The sequence below is a fragment of the Sorex araneus genome, chromosome 1, assembly GCF_027595985.1.
Source record: "Sorex araneus isolate mSorAra2 chromosome 1, mSorAra2.pri, whole genome shotgun sequence".
In the NCBI taxonomy this organism is placed as follows: Eukaryota; Metazoa; Chordata; class Mammalia; order Eulipotyphla; family Soricidae; genus Sorex; species Sorex araneus.
The window spans coordinates 172,859,344-172,883,543 of record NC_073302.1 but is presented as its reverse complement, the minus strand read 5'-3'; the positions used below and the strand labels follow the sequence as shown (position 1 = coordinate 172,883,543).

Sequence of the window (24,200 nt, the reverse complement as noted above, 5' to 3'; positions counted from 1 at the left end):
GATGGGCATGGGGAGGGTGCAGGCACGAACACTCCAGTGGCAGGACTTGCTGCTCCTCGCTTGGACCTTGCTGCAGTGCAGTTTGTCCACAGGCTACTAAGCTTTCTTCCTTGGGAGCAGCGTAAACTGCACCCTAGTACCACTCTGCACGGCTGTGCCTTGATTCATGTCAGAGCTGGTTCCATAGAGGAGAATGTGGCTCAGGTGACAGGACACGTTTTGTAGGTTCAAATTCCTGAGACCCCAACCTCCAGCATTGCCAGGCGAAGGCCCCAGCCCCCAAACACCTCAACACAGCACAAAACTCATGCCAATGAGGCAAGTCAAAGTTTGGAAGAGTCTTAAAGTCAGACCTGGCACAAGTTACTTTCCATTGCCATAGGGAAATGGCCAGTGCTTTTTCAGATCAGACATAATTATTTTCTCTGTAAAAAATTACTTGTAGCAAATGATAGACTGTATTTCCAGAGAATTCTTACATTTTTAGTTAAGGTTAAGAGAACTGTCTTGGCAAAATTAGCAATCATAGTTTTGCTTTAGCTCATCCATCTTAATCCTCAAGTTCCAAATCCAAGTCAGTTTTTAATCTCTTGAAATATGTGGAGGAAATTATATATAGAGAGTTGACAGTCACTAATATAATTTTTAAAAATTACTAAGTCCTAGACTTTGAAATGGTGAATATGAGGGTATGTGAACTCTATCTCAAAGTGAAAGAAAGACATTGAGTAGATTGGCTTTAGTATCCAAATGACAATCAGATATCGGGAGGGGAAATTTTCAATAATTATGCAAATGCTATACCATATCTATTTTCAACAGAAGGTTTACTGGGGATTCTTCTTTACTTAATGTGTTTGGTGTATTGGATAATAGAGTAATCAGGTGATTGAAATTATTTTGACTGTAGGTGAAATCCATAACTCTTACTGGAGGACTCATTGAAGACCATTTTGATGTCACTGTGAAGATGAGCACGTACCTGGTGGCCTTCATCATTTCAGATTTTAAGTCTGTCAGCAAGATGACCAAGAGCGGAGTCAAGGTGAAGCTGGAATGTCATACTGGTTAATCTAGGTGACTAACTGGTCCTCCTCGGCCTAGGACTGTCCTGGTTTTGAGGCCAGAAATCCCACAGGCTATAGTCCAGGGCACTCCAGATGGCTTGTCACCTCATTGTCACTGGTACTCAGAGTGTCAGTGGGTTCTAAAGAAGAAACCCATGAAGCATCTCATCCTGGCTGCAGAGTGACTTTCTGCTATGCCCCTGGTCTCTTTGGGATGTGTTTGACTCTTTTCTTTCATGGTGGGAATCCCAGGTAGTGCTCAGAGGGCCCCTGGAATCTTCTGAGAAATTCTTATACAATTGAGAAAGCTGCTCAGGCCCCACAGTGCTAGGGACAACTGGGTCACCTTGGCAGGACTCAGGGTCACCAGGGCTGCACCCATTGATTTGGGGAAACATGTACCAGGGCCTGTACTGGGTGGGCCTGATGCAAGGCCCCTGTACTGCATCTCTGGCTCCTGGTTAACATTTTTCACAAGGGTATATACATTGGATTAGATTTTTCAATGCTTTCTCAGGTTACTTCTGGCTTCAGCTCTGTGCAGTTGGAACGTGAATGCTGCTGGCTAACTAAGCAGGGGATTTCTGGCTTTAGGAAGGGAAGAGGTTGGGGCCATCTGCTTGCTGTGTTAAAAGTCTTCAGGCAGAGCATTTGAACTAAGGTATCCCAGAATGCTGGAGAAAAAAAATCTTGTTTCTAGGAGCATTTGTCCCTTGTCTGTTGTTCATCATGTAGTGAACAACCCATACCAATCTATCCTGTAGCTCTGAGTGAAACCACCGGTCTCTCTGGGGAGCAGGGAGGCACTGTATGTCATCATGATTTTCTGCAGGTCTGAATGACAAGAACATCTCTGTTGAATTGCTTTGAATTCTTACAGTGCTGAGGCTTCTTATCTCTGTAGTGATCTACCCACTTCATGGAGATTTGAAGGTGATGCTTGGAATTTGGACTTAGAATTTAACTATGAAGTTATAGGAAAAAACAGCCATCTGGTGATCTGCCCACTTGTGTGTCCTTTATGACTTCTTATATTATCTCTTCCTTTATAATAAGAAATCAATATTTGGTTTTTGTCCTGACTCTGGCACAGAGAGCACCTAAAACCCTGGGAATTTCCTACACGAAGATAAATCTATCTCGTTATATAAAGTGACTTTTGGGAAATCCCTAGGTAAGCAGAGGAAGGGGATGGTGCCTGGAACCAGTCACTTGAGTGGATAATTGGACTTTCACACCCTAATCCCCTTCCAGCTAGAGATTGTGTTCAGTGTCCAAGGCTACTGATACAGTCAGTCATGCATGGGTGATGACACTTCCTTCTGGATCTGAAAGGATTAAGTCCAGGGAACTTCTGGGCTAGTGAAAGAGCAGAGTCTGGAGACCATATTGATGCCACCGGGGACTGAACCTGGGTTGACTGCATGGAGGCAAGTGCCCTCCTTACCGGCTGTCCCATCGCTCTGGCTTCTGGTTTTTGCCTTTAGGGAACCTCTTTATGCAGGTGTGGATAAATCCCTGTAGCTCAGGAAGTCTCTGAATTTCTTTTCTTCACCTAAATCCCTCAGCTTAGTGAGAACTGCTCAGTCTGTGCTAGATGGCAGACTGCAATGCTGTGTTGACTTCTCGGTGTCCTGTCCTCCCTTTGGTGTCAGCCTCTGTCACCTCACACGAGCTCAGGTACACTTGGTAAAAGGCACCTTTTGGGATGTGACACAGCATTTGCAATTGTTCTGATAGGAGGCCTGGTGAAGAAAGGGCCACACTAGAACAAGAACTAGAACTAGTGCTAGTTCTATTGCCTTGAAGACTGGCAGCATGTCCCCCAAGAGGAAGCTGCTGGTCTCAGTCTTCCGTGCGTCTTTCTCCTCAGGTGTCCATATATGCGGTGCCAGAGAAGATCGACCAAGCCCATTATGCACTGGATGCTGCTGTGACTCTTCTCGAATTTTATGAGGACTATTTCAGTATCCCATATCCCTTACCCAAACAAGGTAGAGGCTTCCGAGTGGGTATTGCAAATCTTGGATGTCCCTGAACACAGCTGAGATTGTGTCCTCCTTGGACACCCCTGTGCCTGACTCAGCAGCCTAGAATGCCTGCGACCCCCATGGGGTTTTAGAGTGAATCACATTTGGAGACTGTTCCTGAGGGACATGACCTGCATTTCACTTTGCCTTCTGATTTGTGTGTGTGGAGGGGGTGGGGGGGCCTTCCCAAGCAATGCAGAGGAGGCCCAGGGACCCCACCAGTGATTCTCTTCCAGTCTAGCCGGGGTTCAAAGCAGGGGCCCGAGATGTGGTGGTCCTGGGCCTCACCTCTGTGTCATCTATTGGCCCTTATCTGATTAAAGATGATTTCCACTTGGGGGCTGGAGTGATAGAACAGCGGGTAGGGCATTTGCCTTGCATGCGGCTGACCCGGGTTCATTTTCTCCATCCCTCTTGGAGAGCCCTGCAAGCTACCGAGTGTATCCCACCCTCATGGCAGAGCCTGGCAAGCTACCTGTGGCGGATTCGATATGCCAAAAACAGTAACAACAAGTCTCACAATGGAGACATTACTGGTGCCCTCTCCAGCAAATCAATGAACAATGGGACGACAGTACTACAGTGCTATATGTATATTATACATAATATACAAACATATTTGTACATATGTATATGTTATAATATACATATATATTTTGCCCCAGTTCCTTCCTAATAAAATAATTTTAAATGATAAATTTATTCAGTACGAGAAAAGTCTGCATCTTTTTTCCTACATGAGCTCTGTGTATGATGATTTGAGTTTTCAACTGAATGGGTCTCAAATATCCAAAGTTAAGTGTGCAAGTTGAGGAAATTATTAACTCTACAGAGCTCGGCAAGCTACCTAGAGTATCTCGCCTGCACGGCAGAGCCTAGCAAGCTCCCCGTGGAGTATTCAATATGCCAAAAACAGTAACAACAAGTCTCACAATGGAGACGTTACTGGTGTCTACTCGAGTAAATCGATGAGCAATGGGATTCCACCTGTAAATTTATGAAAACATTGGAAATGGAGTCAGGAAAGCTAGACACAGGTCTGACATTGACACACAGCAGTAAGGTGACTGAGGACACGTTATCAAGGCCCTTTTTCTTCATTGTGGAAAGTTTGTCCGGTCTAGAATGTTCTGCTTTGGCACAGACAGTTCAGCTGAAGCTTTTGGTCTCCACCCACTTCTGTTTTGAAAATGTAAGTTTGGGAAAGTAGAGCTTACAGGTTTGAGAGTGAATCTTACTTGTCTTTTTTTGGGGCGATGGGGATTGAGGGCCCACAACCCCCAGTACTCAGGACTTACTCTGGGCTCAGTGCTCAGGGATCACTCCTAATAGGGCTTTGGGAACCCTATTGGCTGCTGGGGATTGAAGTGGATCAGCCTCATGCAAGGCAAGCACCTTACCCACTATGCTGTCTCTCTGGCCCTAGCTTAGAGGTTTGTCACAGAGTATTTTTTGCTTTCTTTCAAAGATCTTGCTGCCATTCCTGACTTTCAGTCTGGTGCTATGGAGAACTGGGGACTGACAACCTACAGAGAATCGGCTCTGTTGTTTGACACTCAGAAATCTTCGGCCTCCAGTAAGCTTGGCATCACCATGACTGTATCCCATGAGCTTGCTCACCAGGTATGCAAGCTCAATCATGCTCTTGAAAAGTGGAATTGAACTGGGCTGGCATTGTCCTAAAGGAATCTGGCTTATTAATATCGATATGACAATTATATAGTTTGTCCTTTACCTCCATAGGAAAAAGCTCTCTTTCAAACACCAGGCACCATGTTTTATAATGCATATTGCAAAATTTTTCTTTCTCACTTTGTTAAAATATTAGTTCTTCAAATATGTTAAAGTTCATATGCTGGATATTACAAATACAAATTTAATTTTCTTCTGTATGCCTGATGTTCATGATTACAAGGATAATCCTGTTTCCGTGGAAATGCATGAATAATCTGAGCAATCTTTTCTTGCAGTGGTTTGGGAACCTGGTCACTATGGAATGGTGGAATGACCTGTGGCTCAATGAGGGATTTGCCAAGTTTATGGAGTTTGTGTCTGTCAGCGTGACTCATCCAGAGCTGAAAGTTGTAAGAAGCATATTTTTTTTTTACTCTAGCATATTCAGTGTTTTATTTTAATCAGTGCTGCTGGAAAGTATGTACTTACTTATAGAAATTATAGCTGAAACATTTCCTAGGGAGATTAGAAATTAAATCAGATTTCCAAAATGCAAGTGAATTTCAGAAACATCACAGAATTATTTTTAAGCCAGATCATGGGTCTGTGATTATTCTGAAATTAAATTTTTATTGTTCTTTAATAGAAGATAAGTACTAATAATGACCAGTTATTTATTGCATATAATGTGCCTAACCCCAGATTGCTCACTAAAAAATTATGAGATATAGGTAATTACGATTTTAATAGGGCCATACTTGCCAAGTAAAATGAGTTATATTTAACTGCATGTGCAATTCAGTTGCATATGAAACCAGATCACAAATTTAGGACCTCTGCATGTTTATTTTAAAGATCATGTATTTGTGAAAAATCACAAATTTTTAAATTAAAATTAAAATTTTAAATTAAAATTATTTACTATTCTCATTAACTTCTCAAAGAGTGCGGCAAGCTACCGAGGGTATCCCACCTACATGGCAGAACCTGGTAAGCTACCAGTGGCATATTCAATATGCCAAAAACAGTAACAACAAGTCTCACAATGGAGACGTTACTGGTGCCCACTCAAGCAAATTGATGAACAATGGGCTGACAGTGCTACAGTGCTATAGGAAAAATTACATGAGATAGCATTAAAAAGGAAACATATATAAGTAATCCCTTACCCTTCTATGATTTTCATTTTTGTATATTTATTTCCAATTTTTTATGCACTGTAACGTGCAAAACATGATTTTACTATAGTATATCATAAGTATTGTCCCATGTTTCCACATAATCTTTACTAATAACATTTTTATATGTATGTATTTTACTCTCTTTGGTGATATGACCTAATTAGGTAATAGCTGGAATTTGTCTTCCATTTTGTTTTTTTTACTATTTTTTTCTGGTTTTGGAGCCACACCCAGTGATGCTCAGGGGTTACTCCTGGCATGCCTCAGGAATTGCTCCTGGTGCTGTTTGGGCGACCGGATGGGATGCTGGGGATTGAAACTAGCCCAGTCGCATGTAAGGCAAGTGCCCTACCTGCTGTACTATTGCTCCGGCCGCACTACATAATTTTATAGCTAAACTTTGTTTGCTTTATAATTAAGTAGATAATATTGGTGATGTTGACATCACATACATTTATACAGTTTGATCATTTTCTCAGTTATAGTGATAGGCATAATGGTTTTGAACTTAATATGAGATTATCATTATTCTAAAAAATGATATGTATTTAAAATGAGTGTATCTGAACTTATTATTTCTCAGTTGCTGTTTAAAATTTTTTATTTTGTTTTGAATAGAAAAGATTTGGTTCTATTTTAATTTCTAAATATAGACTAGGTTGAACCAGAAATTTGAAGTGTGAAGCTGTTATCCCTTATCAAACCTTTCTCACCTGAGTATGAATCATGAATGATCATTTCCCTTCCTGGCACAACAGGAAGATTATTTCTTTGGCAAGTGCTTTCACGCCATGGAGGTGGACGCGCTGAATTCCTCACACCCTGTGTCCACGCCGGTGGAGAACCCTGCTGAAATTCGTGAGATGTTTGATGACGTTTCTTATGTGAAGGTAACTGGTTCTGGGCTCAGAAGTTCATGGGTCTGTAGGGTAGAGCAGGGTTGTGGGGTCCTGTTCTCTTTCCTGGGGGTCACCCAGATTGAATTTCTTCTTCCTGGAGTTAATGCCTTGGATGTCTGATTAGCTGTTTATTTTGTGATCCTTCAGCTTACAGTCATTTTTTAAGTTTATTTACTCTGTTACACGAGTCACGAGTCATGAAATCCCATTGATAGTCGAATTTCTCGAGCAGTCTCAGTAACGTCTCCATTTGTCCTATCCCTGAGATTTTAGAAACCTCTCTCTACTCAGCCTTCCCAATGATGCCGAATTGGAGGTTCTTTCAGGGTCAGGGGAATGAGACCCAGCTTGTTACTGGCTTTGGCATATGGATACACCATGGGAAGCTTGCGAGGCTCTCCCATGTGGGCAGGAAACTCTCAGTAGCTTGCCAGTTTCTCCGAGAGGGAGAAATAGGTGATAAGATATGGTGCGGCTGCAAAGCTTTTAAGTCTCTGGATGTTGGCCGTTGATGGGATTACACACACCTGGGTTCCTCTGTGTGAAGGCCTGTCCAAACGTGTGGAGAGGGGCCTTGAGCATGGCTGTGGCTAGGTTCCGGAGGTCTTTGGCCACTGGGAGCTCTGCTTGGGGTGGGGAGGGAAGCTGGAGCCCATCCCCCCCCCGGAGCCCCGGGGAAGACAGCCAGGCACTCGGGCAAGAGACTCTCTACCCGCTCTTTTTACTGTGTTAAAAGATACACATCTGTGGCTGGCATATGCCTTGATTTTTCTCAACACATAGGCCTGGTTGAATATCCACTTGGAACAAGCAGAAATACCAGCTTCTGTGTGGTTTACATTTCAATTTCTTCAGAAATGGCTCAATCTGTTGAATAGCAAAGTATTTCCCTGTGTAAGGAGTTGAACCGCAGCACGCACATGCAGCCTACCTCCAGCAGCCCTCCAGGGAGACTGGAGGTTAAACCCACGCTCTGGCTCATCTTGGGCCGGGGGTGGGGGGGGGAGGATTCTGGCCATTCTGTGCCCTTTCCTGGCAGAGCAGCTGGAGCTGAGTCAGCAACTTTTTGAAGTCATGGCCCTTGCCCACTTTCCCTTCCATTGCCTGCCTCTGGCATTGTCTTCTAAGTGCACCTAGAAGGGACATTTATCATTGTACTTGGCTGTCATTGTATTTGTTGCTGGCATGAAAGTATTTCTTGCTCACATGTTTCCACCAAAAGTGTGAGAGGGGAAATATTGATGCTTTCTTTCTCACCCTTATTGATGTCACTTGTCAGCCCTGAGCTTCGAGCTGGGCCTGGTGATCTGTAGGATGGGAGAGCAGAGAGCTCAGAATTCCAACTCACCCTCCTGTTCCTTTCGCCCGCCAAGGCCTCGGAGCCCCTCCATGCCTTTCCTGGCCCTCACTTTTTCTTCCACCCCTGATTATACTTGCAGCTGCCCAGCACTTCCCTGGAACAGCAAAGGAGAGGTTCCGTGGTGACCCAATGTTCGGTGGCTAATGCGCCACTGTCCTCCCGCCTGGACTCAGGGAGGCCGGGCTGCTGAGAGACCATCGCAGACCCGGCCGGTCCCTTCCCTAGAGAGGCCCAGGTCACACTCACTTTCTCCAAGGGTTGTTTTAAATCCCCAGATACTGGAAATACCCCTATGATTGCCTCTTCCAACAACTCTGCCAAAATAAAGTGACCAAACCGTAGCTAACAATCACTTGCTTTCCCTTTGCAGGGCTCTTGTATTCTGAATATGCTTAGGAATTACCTCGGTGCCGATGCATTCAAAAGTGGTATCATACATTATCTCCAGAAGTTCAGCTATAAAAACACCAGGAATGAAGACCTGTGGGACAGCCTGGCAAGCGTGAGTCTGGTTGTGTGTGTCTCTGCACTGGGGGTCGGTCGGTTTATGATTGTTCAGGTTTGCACACACCCTACTAATCGCTCTGGGAGGAGACAGCTGGGTTTTGTGCTAAGAGAAGAGTGATGTTTATTTCCGGTTTTCAGATTTGTCCTACAGATGGCAGCACGCAAGGGATGGATGGCTTTTGCTCTAGTGGCCAACATTCATCTTCAGCCTCTGTAAGTTTTCATTGTCGCACATTCACCCCTAAGGACACTCTTTAACTCCAGATTCACGAAGCCCTGAGAAAACTTGTTGATGCCCCCCTTTGCCCTAGATAAGATTGTCTGGTGGTACTAGTTAGCTGTTTTTAAGTTTCTGAACAAGGGATTTTATTGTAAAGCAACGAACCTATGATGTCTTTCTGAGGCAGGTGAAGCAGAGTCAAACCAAGATTGATCACTCATATTCATACCCCTGTGTTTGTTTTTCCCCAATCAGGAAAAATGCAGAATGCAGCTAGCATTCTGGGCATTCTGTGTGTCGGGCACAGATGCGTGTCAGGCGCTGACGTGTGATTCTATAATAGCTTCTTTACTCTTAGCAATAAATTTACTCACAGGCTACTATTATCCTTGCTTCGGTAAATGGGAGAATAAAAGGGCAAAGGCATATGGTAAGTGAAGTGCAGAGCTGGAATTTAAATTTAGCTCTAACTTATGTTTCTAAGTGCTAAGTTGACAAAAAATTCATAGCCTCAGAGTCATAAAGCAATATGGTCTGTTTATCTAGACTTGAATATATTCGTAGGCAATGGAGGATGAGACTAGAGATTCAACACAATTTTATTTGCCTTATTTTTATTTTCTTGACTTAACTTTTGAGATGGCTTTGTTCAGAAGCTTTCAGATTTTCCTGATAGTGTATTTTATCCTCTTATACTAGTTCTTAAATATTTTTAAAAGCTTGTTTATTTTTTAAGACTTAACTCTTCTCAATGGGCTCAAAGAAAAATTCAGGACAGAGAGTTATCATGTATCAGTTCCTTCTGTACATACTGTCCTTCTGTATTACCAGTCTCCTCCCCACAGAAATACCTTTGGCAAACTTACATTGATTGGTGTGGGCTACATTTTTTTTTTGGCAGATCACTTTGGAAGCATAAACTCTTGACTATTTTAAATTCATCTTTCTTGTTTGAAGAGCCAATAGAGTTGAGCAGGTGTTGAACACCTGTCCACTTTCTCCATATCTTTCTTCATCACCCACCCATCCATTTATCCACCTGTCTTCAGCTAATCCATGATCCACCCATCCATTCATCCACCCTTTTGTCCATCCACTTATCCATCTACCCATCCATCTACCTATCCATTTATCTATCCACCTATCCATCCATCCACCATCCATCCATCCATCCATCCATCCATCCATCCATCCATCCATCCATCCATCCACTTGACTGCTTTGTGCCTAGTGCCAAACCCAAGCTATGCCCAGTATTACCAAAGATGGTCCTTTCTCTGAAGATAACACATAAGCAAGAGAATGTCAGCACTAAGAGGCACTTTGGGTGGCATCAGTAGGGGATGGTAGCTGGGTAGGATTGGTGTTGGGGGCAGAGAAGGAAATGAAAGCACTTCAAAGAGGCTGCCCACAGCAGGGATCCAGGAGAACAAGCTGGATTTGCTTTCTGAGGGCTAGTGTCACGTATGTCTCTGTTTCTGTGTCATCCAGCACTGGCGGCAGGAGGGCCTGGATGTGAAGAGCATGATGAACACCTGGACCCTGCAGAAGGGATTCCCCCTGATTAGTGTCATGGTGAAGGGGCGCAGGGTGCACGTGAGGCAGGAGCACTACATGAAGGGCCAGGAGGGCGCCGCAGAGACCGGGTAAGGCTCAGAGGCCGGGAGGATGAGACTTTGCTCAGAAGCAAAGCCCCTACTCACCAAAGTATTTGAGTGGAGTCTGCATCCTGGAGGGGTGACTTAGATGCTGTCCCACTTTCCCAGCAGCAAAAGGTGGCATTAGACCTTACCTCAGGATGGCTGGCCGTGAGGAAATATTTCATTATGGCTTTGTTTTGATATATGGGAACTTATAGTACAGGCTTGAAATCAGCTTCAATCTAATTAAATGCAGAGGTACCCAGCATATAGAGCTAAGGACAGACACTTTTAGGTGGTTTCGGGGAATTATGAGAAACTCGATGGTCTTCTCTGAAATTCTGCCTTAGATCCTGGACTCTGTGCTCGAAGTGGCAGAAGAACATCATTGGAAATGAGATACTGTGGCTTAATTGACCCTGACTAGTAATTAAATTTTTTAAAGAACAAACTCTTTTGCACTTGTGCCACACCGAGTGCTTCTGGGCTGGGACTGTGAGTGCTGGGATAGAGTGTGGCCCCTTCCAGGTAAAGCATGTGCCCAGGCCCTTTGAGCTATACTCCCAGTACCCAAACTTTTATGTTAAAAGATCAACGATCAACATGATAAACAATATTTTTATGTTTTATTGTTCTAGACTTGGGAAGTTATAGAAGAATACAAAGAATTCCCACACACTCTTTTTTTTTCTTTTTGGGTCATACCTGGTGATGCACAGGGGTCACTACTGGCTCATGTACTCAGGAAATACTCCTGGCGGTGCTCAGGGGACCATATGGGATCTGGGATTCAAACCCAGGTCGCCGCGGGCAAGGCAAACTCCCTACCCGCTGTGCTATCACTCCAGCCTCGAATTCCCATACACTCTGTGTTATACAGAACTCTTCACTACATTTTTTCACTCTCTCTCTATATATTCCATGTATGAATTCATATATAATGTCCTAGCTATATATATCCTATCATATATAATATAAACAAGATATCATTGGTAATATTTCATTGCTCATTAAAGTTTCATATAAAATATAAATTATATATATATTTTCTTCTTTTCTTTTTTTTTCTTTTTGGGTCATACCCAGCAATGCACAGGGGTTATTCCTGGCTCATGCACTCAGGAATTACTTCTGGCAGTGCTCGGGGGACCATATGGGATGCTGGGAATCGAACCTGGGTCGGCCGTGTGCAAGGCAAACACCCTACCCACTGTGCTATTTCTCCAGCCCCGAAAATATAAATTATATAATTTATATGTTTCTTTATTGTACAAATTTCTCCCTTGTGGGTTTTTATACTTTTTTTTTTTTTTTTTGCTTTTTGGGTCATACCTGGTGATGCTCAGGGGTTACTCCTGGCTCTACACTCAGGAATTATTTCTAGAGGTGCAAAGAGGACTATATGGGATGCTGGGGATTGAACGTTGGTTGGCCGCATGCACGACAAATGCCTTCCCCACCAATCTATCCCTCTGACCCCCTAAACTTTTTTTTCAAATGCTGGGGATTCACCCAAGACCTCACACATGCAAGTTCTATGCTGACGAGAGAACCACACCTTCAGGCCTATATCTCTCACCTTTCTTGCTCTCTACTTGACATAATGTCTTTAAACTGCTTGAGAATACGTTGGCAGTACCCACTGACGTTCACTACCAGCAAAATCAAACTCTGTCCAAAGATTTTTGCTGATGGCAGGAACAGGTAAATTATTATGAAACTAAATAACTAAGTGAACCCTTACCCCTAAGTATTTCATGGCATTTCCTAAAAATTAAAAACATTCACTTATACAACCACAGTGCACATATCAACATTGTGAAAAGAACTTGATATCATGCCACATCGATGTTTTCCAATCATTCTAATACCTTCATGACCAGGAGAAAGTTACTGGTTCAGAATTCCATACGAGATCCTCAGTCTTGTCTTTGGCTTAGGCCTTCTGCTGTCTCTTCAGGACCACCCTTAGTTTGTGTTTGGCATTGCTGGCAGGAGTTGCCCAGAAGAGGTGATGTACTCTTTTTGAATGCCTCCTGCACCATTGCCGTTGATTGTGGATAAGGCAGGAGTCATGGCCGGCAGGCAGGCAGGGCCACTGTGGGTTGTTCCTTGCCGTGTTCTCCTCATCTCAGTGTTAGTGTCATTCACTGTGTTCTCCCAAGGATGGCTCGTCCCCAAGCCAGCAGCCCTGGGAATCTGACCGTCGTCGAAGTTCTGTGCTGCCTTGTCTTGCCCAGCCAGTGCCTGGACTAGCAGGATTTCTTTCACTCCTGTATGTGACTCTCATGTGTGATTCTCCATCCTTTTCCTTAGGTATCTGTGGCATGTCCCTTTGACATACATTACCAGCAAATCAGACACTGTCCAAAGATTTTTGCTTACATCAAAAACAGGTAAGTGATTATGGAGATAACTAAGTAAATTCAAGAAGGAACTTGGAAATGTGCAGGATTAACAGGCATGGTTTCTTTTCTTTCTTTTATTTTTTTAGTCCACTTATTATATTTTTTCACAGTTACAAACTTGTTCATGATTGGGTTTTAGTCATACAATATTCCAACACCCATCCCTCCACCAGTGTACATTTCCCACCACCAGTGACCCCAGTTTCCGTCCCACCCCGTAGCCTGCCACCCCCACCCCCTGCCTACCTCTATGGCAGGTACTTTTCTTCTCTCTCTTTCTTCCATTTTTGGCATTATGGTTTTTAATACAGTACTGAAAGATTATGTATATCCCTTTACCTCCTTTCAGCACTGAATTCTCCTTCAGAGTGATCATTTCCAACTATTATTCTCATAGTGGTCCCTTCTCTATTCTAACTGTCCTCTGCCCCCTACACACTTGTGGCAAGCTTCCAACCATGGACCAGTCCTCCTGGCCCCTGTTTCTTCTGTCTTTGGATATTAGTCTCATACTATGTTTTATTGCATGCCACAAATGAGCGCAGTGATTCTATGTATGTCCCTCTTCTGACTCATTTCACTCAGCATGACTTTCTATTTATCTTGGCTTGAAGTAAAAGGACTGGGCCAACCTTTATCCTCAGCAAATTATAAGCCTTCAATTTCTAGCAGGCAATATAAGTTTTCAAGTATTATCTAATTGCAAAAAATGGCATCAATATCTTGCCAGATTGATATCAAAACAGTTGAGTTATGTAATGCTGAACCAGAGGAATTACTAGCTAACATTCCCATTGTGTTGCTAGCATTGCTGAATTATGTCATATGTTTGGCTCAAAACATGGCTGTAAGCTTTTCATAGATCACAAATCTCTACAAATTGTTGTTTAAAGCTACCATTGGCTTTTGTCTATTGGATGCTGTTTTCTGATTTCTGTGAGAAGTAAGTGTTCAATATGAAACTCACTTCAGTGTTAAAATCGTCCAGTGTTTTAACTCTCTTTCTGTTTCTTTGTCCATTCTGTGGTCATAAAAACTTCCTTCTGTTAAAGGAGAGCTTGGAGCTATGATTGATTTTCTCTGCTACAGATGTGCTCACCCTCCCAGAAGAGGTAGAATGGATCAAGTTCAACATGGGCATGAATGGCTATTACATCGTGCATTATGAGGATGATGGATGGGATTCTTTGACTGGCCTTTTAGAAGGCAGCCACACGGCCATCAGCAGCAATGACCGGGCTAGCCTCATCAACAATGCATTCCAGCTTGTCAGGTAAAGCCCGCCGATGCTCCGGGCTCCATCTCTGTGGAGGTAGCTGTCACTGTTGGCTCTTTGGCTTTCCCGATTGGAGATGATTGATTGCTAATGAGAAGTAGTGGGGTGCTTTTCCTTAGGTTCTTCTAGTGCTGCACAGTTGCTCTTAGCCTCATGATTGACCTGCCCAAGTCTACTGAGTGCCCTGAAGGAAGGAATCTGTATTTTCATCTTTCCATATGCAACTGCACCTGGTGTGGCATAGGAAACAGGGAACCCCATGCCCTCTGCCAGCCTCTCCCTAGCGCTTCTCTGAGTTACCGGGAGTCACCCCTGCTGATTCTACCTTGAAAGCTTAAGACCAGGTGGCTATTTGTGACTTTGTGATTCAAATATGACACAAATTGTTTGTGTCACATTTCTGGGGTTCCCTGTGATTCTCAGACAGCTGGGCTGGATGGGTCACTGTAGGGTTTGAGGATGTGGTGCTGCTCAGACCCCATGTTGCTGGCGTCCCCTGGCCAGGCCGTCCTGTGAAGTGTCTGGGAGCCACGTGGTGCCGGAACTCAAGTCCAGTGTGTCCTCACTGTTATACTGTCTCCCAACCCTGCAGTATCTCTCTTTTTAAAAAAAAAATTATTAGTGAATCACCGTGAGGTACAGTTACAAACTTATGAACTTTCATGTTTGCATTTCAGTCATACAGTGATCATTTACATCCCTCCACCAGTGCCCATTCTCCTCCACCAATGTTCCCAGTATCCCTCCCACCACCCCCACCCATCCCCCACCACCCCACCCTGCCTCTGTGGCAGGGCATTCCCTTGTGTTCTCTCTCCTTTTGGATGTTGTAGTTTGCAATAGAGGTATTGAGTGGCCTTCATGTTCGGTCTATAGTCTACTTTCGGCATGCATCTTTCAACCCAAATGTGTCCTCCCAGCATCCTCTGCTTGGTGTTCCCTTCTCTATCTCAGCTGCCTCCAGTATGTGAGGCCAGTTTCCAAGCTGTGGGGCAGACCTCCTGGTTCTTATCGTTACTACGTTTGGGTGTTAGTCTCCCATTCTGTTACTTTATATTCCACAGATGAATGCGATCTTTCTATGTCTGTCTCTCTCTTTCTGACTCATTTCACTTAACATGATGCTTTCCACTTATATGCAAATTTCGTGACTTAATCTTTTCTAACAGCTGCATAGTATTCCATTGTGTACCAAAGTTTCTTTAACCAGTCATCTGTTTTTGGGCACTGCGGTTTTTTCCAGATTTTGGCTATTGTAAACAGTGCTGCAATGAACATACAAATGCAGATGTCATTTATACTATACCATTTTGCCTCTCCAGGATATATTCCCGGGGTGGTATTGCTGGGTCCAATGGGAGCTCAATTTTTAGTTTTTTGAGAATCATCCAGATTGTTTTCCAAAAGGGCTGAACCAGTCGGCATTCCCACCAGCAGTGAAGGAGAGTCCCTTTCTCCCCACATCTGTGCCAACACTGGTTGCTTTTGTTCTTTTGGATGTGGGCCAGTCTCCGTTGTGTGAGATGATACCTCATTGTTGTTTTGATCTGCATCTCCCTGATGATTAGTGATGTAGAGCATTTTTTCATGTGCCTTTTAGCCATTCGGATTTCTTCTTGAGAAAGTTTCTGTTCATTTCATCACACCATTTTTTGATGGGGTTGGATGTTTACTTTTTGTGGAGTTCAACCAGTGCCTTATATATCCTTGATATCAACCCCTTATCAGATGAGTATTGGGTGAATATACTTTCCTGTTCTGTAGATTGTCTTTGTATTTTGGTCACTGTTTCTTTTGAGGTGCAGAATCTTCTTTAGTTTAAGATATCTCATTTTTTTATCTCTGTTTTCACTTGCTTGGCCAGTGGCGTGTCATCTTTGAAGATACTGTTAGCTTCAACATCGTGGAGGGTTTTGCTGACCTTGTCTTCAATGTACCTTAAGGATTCTGGTCTGATGTTGAGATCTTTAATCCATTTTGATCTGACTTTTGTACATGGTGTTAGATAGAGATCTGAGCCCATTTTTTTGCATGTAGCTGTCCAGTTTGGCCAGCACAATTTGTTAAAAAGGCCTTCCTTGCTTCACTTCACATTTCTTGCTTCCTTATCAAAGATTAAATGATCATATATTTGGGGTGTGTGTGTGTGTATCAGAATATTCAACCCTGTTCCATTGGTCTGTGGCTCTGTTTTAATTATTACTGCTTTGTAGTAGAGTTTGAAGTTGGGAAGGTTGATTTCTCTCCTTTTCTTTTTCCAAAGAATTGCTTTAGCTATTGTTCCATATGAATTTCAGGAGTGTTTCAGGGATTATTGTTCCATATGAATTTCAGAAGTGTTTGCTCCATTTCTTTGTCATGGGTATTCTTATAGGGATCACATTGAATTTGTATAATGCTTTGGGGAGTATTGCCATTTTGACAATGTTAATTCTTCCAATCCATGAGCAGTGGTTATATTTCCATTTCCTTGTGTCCTCTTTTATTTCCTGAAGTAACATTTTGTAGTTTTCTTTGTACAGGTCCTTTACCTCTTTAGTTAAGCTGATTCTGAGGTACTTGATTTTTTGAGGCTCAATTGTGAACAGGATTGCTTTTTTCATGTTGCTTTCTTCTCTCTCATTATTTGTGTATAGGAAAGCCATGGACTTTTGGGGATTGATTTTATAGCCTGCAACTTTACTATGTGAGTCTATTGTTTCCAGGAGTTTCTTGATAGAGGTTTTAGGGTTCTCTAAGCACTCTAAGTTCTGTAAGTATCTTATCATCTGCAAATAGTGAGAGCTTGATTTCTTCCTTTCCTATCTGAATGCCCTCAATATCTTTTTCTTGTCTAACCGCTATTGCAAGTACTTCCAGTACTATATTGAACAGAAGTGGAGAGAGTGGGCATCCTTGTCTCATCCCTGATTTTAGAGGGAAGTCTCTTAGTTTTTCCCATTGAGGATAATGCTTGCCATAGGCTTGTGGTAGATGGCTTTGACTATATTGAGGAAAGTCCCATTTATACCCATTTTGGTGAGAGTTTTCATCATAAACGGGTGCTGGATCTTGTCTAATGCTTTCTCTGCATCTATTGATATGATTACATTATTTTTATCTTTTCTTTTGTTGATATGATGGATTATGTTGATTGATTTCTGGATGTTAAACCATCCTTGCATTCCTGGGATGAATCCCACTTGGTCATAGTGTATGATCTTTTTGATGAATTGTTGGATTCTATTTGCTAATATTTTGTTGAGGATATTCGCATCTGTGTTCATCAGGGATATCGACCTGCAATTTTCTTTTTTAGTGGTGTCTTTGTTTTCTTTTGGTATTAGGGAGATATGTGCGTCATAGAAACTGTTTGGGAGAGTTCCCGTTTCTTTAATTTCCTGGAAAAGCTTGAGAAGAGCTAGAAATAGGTCCTCTTTAAATGTTTGGAAGAATTCACTAGTGAATCCATATGTACCTGGGCTTTTGTTTTTTGGAAGACTTTTGATTACAGTTTCAATTTCTTTGATATTAATAGGTCTATTCAGGTATCCCAGTCTTCTTGGTTCAACTTTGGGAAGTGATAGGATTCCAGGAATTTATCCATTTCTTCTAGGTTCTCTTGTTTCGAGGCATACAGCCTTTTGAAATAGTCTCTGATGATCTTTTGAATTTCTTTGGTTTCTGTTGTGATGTCCCTCTTTTCATTTCTGATTCGGTTTATTAGGGTTCTCTCTCTCTTCCTTTGTGAGCCTTACTAGTGGTTTATCAATCTTGTTTATTTTATCGAAGAACCAGCTCTTAGTTTCATTGATCTTTTGGATTGTTTTTTGGATTTCCATGTTGTTAATTTCTGCTCTAAGTTTTGTTATTTCCTTCCTTCTGCCTAGTTTGGGCTCCTTTTGTTGGTCCTTTTTTAAGATTTTGAGCTCTGAAGTCAAGTTATCTATGTAGGCCCTTTCTTCCTTCCTGAGGAATGCTTGTAGAGCAATAAATTTTCCCCTTAACACAGCTTTAGCTTTGTCCCATAGGTTCTGGTAACTTGTGTCTTCATTCTCACTTGATTCCAGGTATCTTTTGATTTCTTCCTTCATTTTTTTCCTTTCCCACTCATTCTTCAACATTGAGTTGTTTAATTCCCAAGTTTTTGATTTGGTTCTCTGTGTCTGTGTGTGATTAACTTGTATCTTCAGTGCATCATGGTCTGAAAAGATAGTTGATACAATTTCTGTCTTCCTAATTCTATTGAGGTATGCTTTGTGACCCAGCACATAGTCTGTTTTGGAAAATGTTCTGTGTGCACTGGGAAAAATGTGTATTATTCTTTTTTTGTGATGCAAAGCTCTGTATAGATCTATTAGCTCTCTCTTGTCTATCTCTTCCTTCAATGCCAGTGTTTCCTTGCTGAGTTTTAGTCTTGTTGATCTATCTAGTGGTGATAGGGCAGTGTTGAAGTCTCCAACTACTATTTTATTACTAGCAATGTCCTTGTTAAAATCTGTTAGCAGTTGTTTTAAGTATTTAGCTGGTCCCCTATTAGGTGTGTACACGGTTGGGAGTGTGATTTCTTCCACCTGCAGTATATCTCTTGACTTTAACGAGGGACTTTTTTTTTGTCTAACAGCCTCTCTAAAGGGGATACCTGAGGTTTATTACATTTTTAAATGGGGTATGCCAAACAAAGGGTCTTAGAGAGGTTGACAAGAGAGTGAAGGCTTCCATGTTTCTGCCCTTTGATACCAGTTTTTAAATCGTAATCTGTAAGCCCGTACTGCAAACTTCTTCAATATTGAGTGAGACCCGAAGTCCTCATGGGACTCAGTAGGTGGGAAAGGAGAACTGTAGTTCCCCACAGCCTCCATGGCCCTCACTCCAAATGTTGGGTTCTCTCTTATGGAGATTTCTACATCACTATGGGTTGTTGAAGAGGGAAAAGGCAAAGGGACATGATGTTAGGGTCTGGCCTATTTCTTTTTTTCTGTTTTTTTTTTGTGTGTGTGTGTCTGGGCTACACCCAGAGGTGCTCAGGGATCACTCATGGTGGCTCAGGGGACCATATGGGTGCCAGAGATCAAACTTTGTCTGGCTGAATGCAATGCAGGTGTCCTGCCCGATGTGCTATCTCTCTGGCCCAACAGCCCTGGCTCTTTCTGCCAGTTGTGGATTCTCCCTCTATAGCATGGGCGCATCCACCTCCAGGTGTTGACACCAGCCCTCTGTGATGAACTGTGAATAGCTCCATTCAGGTTCTTTGTGAAACAGAAATGAGGATGTTTTGATTCCAGGAGCTCATACTTCTGTCTCTGGTCAAAATTCCCATGTCATTTGTAATGTCACACAATTAATATTCCACGAAGGGACAAATTATTAGCTCTGGCTCTATTATCCTGTGAGGAAGTTTCTCCTCAGTGTCAGTGGGCCATTGGGACAGAGTGGGACGTTTTTCTGGAAGATTGGTAGGTCTTTTAAAGCCAACACTGGTTTTCTTTTCAACTGCTAATCATGATGTCTTTTGATCAGCATTGGAAAACTATCCATTGAAAAAGCCTTGGATTTAACCCTGTACTTGAAACATGAAACTGAAATCATGCCTGTGTTCCAAGGGCTGAATGAGCTGATACCGATGTATAAGTTAATGGAGAAAAGAGATATGAATGAAGTGGAAACTCAGTTCAAGGTAAAGGCCAGAAATAAATTATCTAACTGATTTCAATTTGGGTGAGTGTTGGAAAGACGCGTTACAATTCTGTATAATTAATTTAGTATTTGAATAGCAGAGATGTTGGTTTCATTTGGTATTAAAAATAAACATGGCAGTGTTAGAATTTGTACCAATTTTCTCTCCTTCCTTTCTTTCTTTCTTTCTTTCTTTCTTTCTTTCTTTCTTTCTTTCTTTCTTTCTTTCTTTCTTTCTTTCTTTCTTTCTTTCTTTCTTTCTTTCTTTCTTTCTTTTTCTTTATTTTTTTGTTTTTGGGTCACACCCAGCAATGCTCAGGGATTACTCCTGGCCCTGTACTCAGGAATTACTCCTGGCAGTGATTGGGGACCATATGGGATGCCAGGGTTTGAACTCTGGTCAGTCACATGCAGGGCAAATGCCCTACCCGCTGTACCCGCTCTGTCCCCTATGCCTAATTTTTATGGGCTTGCTACTGCCTTTTTACATAAGGGCTTTACTTCATCTTACTTCTATATTCTTTCCAGTTCACGTGTGGAAGAAATTTAGCAGAGCAGCCCTGAGGGCACCTGGTTTTGTGCTTGTGAGCAGGACTTGCCCACTGGACTTGGGGATGGACAATTGGAATATAGAAAATTTAATGCTATATTATTAAGGTGTTCTAGGATGCAAGTACTTAAGAATGAGATCTATAATTTTTATGTTTGACAAGAGACCATGGTGTTGCTTTGTTCTCAAAATTTAGTAGTGAAACTTTTTTGTGTGTAAAATTTCCAATTCACCCTGCTTTCCAGTTATTAGGGTAAGCTAAAGTTATCTTAAGAATTGTTACACAAAATACTAAGTTCATTTTCCTTCTTGACCCTTCACGAATGAAATAGAAGTGGGCCTGTAAGGGTTTTCAGTGGCCACAGAGGTGAGTGATCTCTATTCAAGAGTCTGGGCTAGGGGCGGAGCGATAGCATATCAGAGAGGGTGTTTGCCTTGCATGCCGGGTTCAATTCCCGGCATCCCATATAGTCCCCCAAGCACCGCCAGGAGTGATTCCTGAGTGCAGAGCCAAGAGTAACCCCTGAGCCTCACCTGGGTTGCTCTCCCCCCCAAAAAAAATATCGAAAAAAGAAAAAAAAAGAGTCAGGGCTATTTTCAAGAGTCAGGTCTGTGTGCAGGAGTAGCTACTGGAGGTGTGCTCGAGGTGTGCTCGGACCCTTCCGAGGATGAGCCTTTGCTACCTCTCTTCCCTCAGGCCTTCCTCATCCGGCTGCTGCAGAACCTCATTGACAGGCAGACCTGGACGGACGAGGGCTCGGTCTCAGAGCGGATGCTGCGGAGCCAGCTCCTCCTGCTCGCCTGTGTGCGCAAGTACCAGCCCTGTGTGCAGAGGGCCAAGGGCCTCTTCAAGGAGTGGAAGGATGCGAATGGGAACTGGAGGTATGTCTGCATCGAAGCTGATGTGCCCCCGAGAGTGTAGCATTCCTGCCTCTCATCATCGGCAGTGAAACGCTGGGAGAAAAGACAAGTCTCCCCCAGTACCCTCCCTTGGGGAGAGTTTTTCCTCTGAGAGAGTTTTGAGCACCACTGGGTGTGGCCCAGACCCTTCCCTCCCCAAAGAAAAGCACCCACCTATAAAGTCACCCACCACAGATAAAGTATGTTAGACATGTAGATATTTATCATAGCAGTATTTCATGTTATGTTCTTGGGAAAGTTACTTACAACCTAATCTTATGTTATTAAGATTAAAAAAAATCATGCTTTTTAAAGCCAAGGTGCCTTGGCTCTACAATAGTATTAATGTTTTTAGTTTTGATGTACATTTGATGTAAGTCATCACATCACATCATTAACATCCCTGTATCACTACACTACTGGATTTTTATTTATTTTGGTCGTGGGGCCACACCTAGTTGTGCTCAGGACTTACTCTTGATAGGGTTTGGGGGAGCCTATGGGGTACTAGGGGTTGAACCCAGGCCAGCTGCATACAGGCAACCCTGCCTCCTGTACTATCTCCCTGGACCCACCACTGGCTTTGTTTTTATTTTAAAAAAATTGATTATAGTTTAGGCTCTATATTTGCAGTAGTGGTGACGGATGTGGTCTAACTGGACTTGAGACTTGAGATTCTTCCTCCTGCCTCTTTCCTGTAACAGCACAGAAGGGAAGAAAGAGTTGTGGGTGCTGGTACTTCCCGACATGCTTCTGGATTGTGGACCTAGTTAACTGGGTACCTCTGTGCATGCAGACACAGTGCCCGTGTCTTGTCTCTCACCATGTGCTCTTTCCTCAGTTTGCCCAATGATGTGACAATGGCAGTGTTTGCGGTGGGGGCCCAGGACCCTGAAGGCTGGGAATTCCTATACAGGAAGTACCAGTCGTCTTTGTCCAGCACTGAGAAGAACCAAATTGAATTTGCTCTCTGCATTAGCCCCAATCAGGACAAGCTGCAGTGGTGAGTGACTCATTCCTGTTCACGGCCAGAAGGAATTTAGCAGAGCAGCCCCAAGGACATCGGTTTTGTGATTGTGAGCAGAACTTGCCCATTGGACTTGGGGACAATTAGAAATGTGGGCACACAGCTGAGGCGCATCATTTGTTATTCAGGAGAAGCAGGTGTCTGGGAAAATATTTAAGGGAAGAAACATTTGAGTGTTTCAAAAGTTATCACATACTTCATATATACTAGAGTTACCTTTCTTGGTGTTTCTTATGAGCAAATGAGACAACATATAAGGATGAATGTTGTACCTCAGTGTTGGCTGTTCTGATGTATCTGTACAGAGCCTGCTCTCTGACTACTAATGTATATTCTGTCTTTATTATCGACAGACTGGCTTTTCTTTTTCAGGATTATTGAAGTCATTTATTTTGTGGCCTGTTCACTGCTAATATTTTTTTCTTAAACATTCCAGGCTACTCGATCAAAGTTTTAAGGGAGATGTAATAAAAACTCAAGAGTTTCCAGATATTCTCACAGCTGTTGGCAGAAACCCAGTGGGATATCCAATAGCTTGGCAGTTCCTGAGGGAAAATTGGAATAAACTTGTACAAAAGTAAGTAGTTAATAAAAAACTGTATGGACTGGAAATGTCCCTTAATCCGCTTCTGTTCTAGTTTTGGCCTTACTCTCCAAACACCACCAGTGACTAGTCTGAAGGGTTTTGATTGGGACTGAGAGCAAGGGATTGACCTGTGGGTGTTTTTTGCCCCAATTGCTGATCCTGCTATTTTACTTTTGCCTCCTTTTGCCCTTGGCTCTAACCCACTGGGGTAAAGATGATAGGGCTTATGCCTCAGACCTTTGCAGGCCTAAAAGGTTTTTATTTTATTTTATTTTATTTTTTTTGACAGTTACAGATTTATACATTTCTGTGCTCATGTTTCCCCCATACAAAGTTCTAGAACCCATCCCTTCACCAGTGCCCATTGTCCACCACCAGTAAACCCAGTGTCCCTCCCACCCTGCCCAGTCCCGTCTACCCCCACCCCCTAAAAGGTTTTTAACTAAATGTCTATAACATGCATTTAAAGCATGTTGAGCAAATATTTCCTTATCCTCATACCTTTTGAAAATTCTCCATTTCTAGGTTTGAGCTTGGCTCACCTTCTATAAGCTACATGGTAATGGGAACAACAAATCAATTCTCCACAACAGCGCGGCTTGAAGAGGTAAAAAAAAATTGTTTTTAAACTTAAGTGACATTTACTAATAAACATTAGGTCAAATACTGCCAGGGGGGATGAGTTAGAAGTGGATTAAAGGCTGTGCTAGGGCTGGGACCCAGCAAATAGACAACAACAGTGACAGAGAGCTCTACTTTATCGCGACAGGACGAAGCTGTGGCTCTGCCCTTCCAGAACAGTGAGCTCATGCCGTGTGCCTGGCACCTGGCTGAGGGTGCTCTGTGTGAGCAGCAGAGGGAGGGATGTCGCTACCCTGAGAGGCAGAGCTGCAGCCTCTGGTCTGCACCACCCCCGTTCATGATGGCCTGTGACTTACACACCATCTACTTTTAGAAAGGATTCAGGGTTCCTTATTAGGTCTGTGTATAAAATAAATGTTAAAATCAAGAATAGCATCTGTAGGGGCCGGAGCAATAGTACAGTGGGTAGGGTGTTTGCCTTGCACATGGCTGATCTGTCAGATCCCCGGCATCCCATAAGATCCCCCAAGCACCACCAGGAGTAATTCCTGAGTGCAGAGCCAGGAGTAACCCCTGAGCATCGCTGGGTGTGACCGAAAAAGAAGAAAAAAAGAACAGCATCTGCAGAGGGGAGAGAG

General features: G+C 42.9%; 1 protein-coding gene across 2 annotated transcripts in view; it reads left to right on the top strand.

Moving 5' to 3' along the window:
• Nucleotides 1-24,200, top strand: part of ERAP1 (endoplasmic reticulum aminopeptidase 1) — a 40,629-nt gene that overhangs the window by 11,022 nt on the left and 5,407 nt on the right. Inside the window, exons 4-18 of one of the 2 annotated variants that reach the window (XM_055123307.1) lie at nucleotides 911-1,045; nucleotides 2,941-3,061; nucleotides 4,566-4,720; nucleotides 5,068-5,181; nucleotides 6,711-6,842; nucleotides 8,582-8,713; nucleotides 8,857-8,931; nucleotides 10,430-10,584; nucleotides 12,895-12,974; nucleotides 14,076-14,259; nucleotides 19,762-19,918; nucleotides 21,165-21,349; nucleotides 22,209-22,370; nucleotides 22,831-22,971; nucleotides 23,506-23,587. In XM_055123307.1, coding sequence (XP_054979282.1) covers nucleotides 911-1,045; nucleotides 2,941-3,061; nucleotides 4,566-4,720; nucleotides 5,068-5,181; nucleotides 6,711-6,842; nucleotides 8,582-8,713; nucleotides 8,857-8,931; nucleotides 10,430-10,584; nucleotides 12,895-12,974; nucleotides 14,076-14,259; nucleotides 19,762-19,918; nucleotides 21,165-21,349; nucleotides 22,209-22,370; nucleotides 22,831-22,971; nucleotides 23,506-23,587 — 2,010 coding nt within the window. The remainder of the gene's footprint in view (nucleotides 1-910; nucleotides 1,046-2,940; nucleotides 3,062-4,565; nucleotides 4,721-5,067; nucleotides 5,182-6,710; nucleotides 6,843-8,581; nucleotides 8,714-8,856; nucleotides 8,932-10,429; nucleotides 10,585-12,894; nucleotides 12,975-14,075; nucleotides 14,260-19,761; nucleotides 19,919-21,164; nucleotides 21,350-22,208; nucleotides 22,371-22,830; nucleotides 22,972-23,505; nucleotides 23,588-24,200) is intronic. The other variant, XM_055123319.1, reaches the window with a different exon arrangement.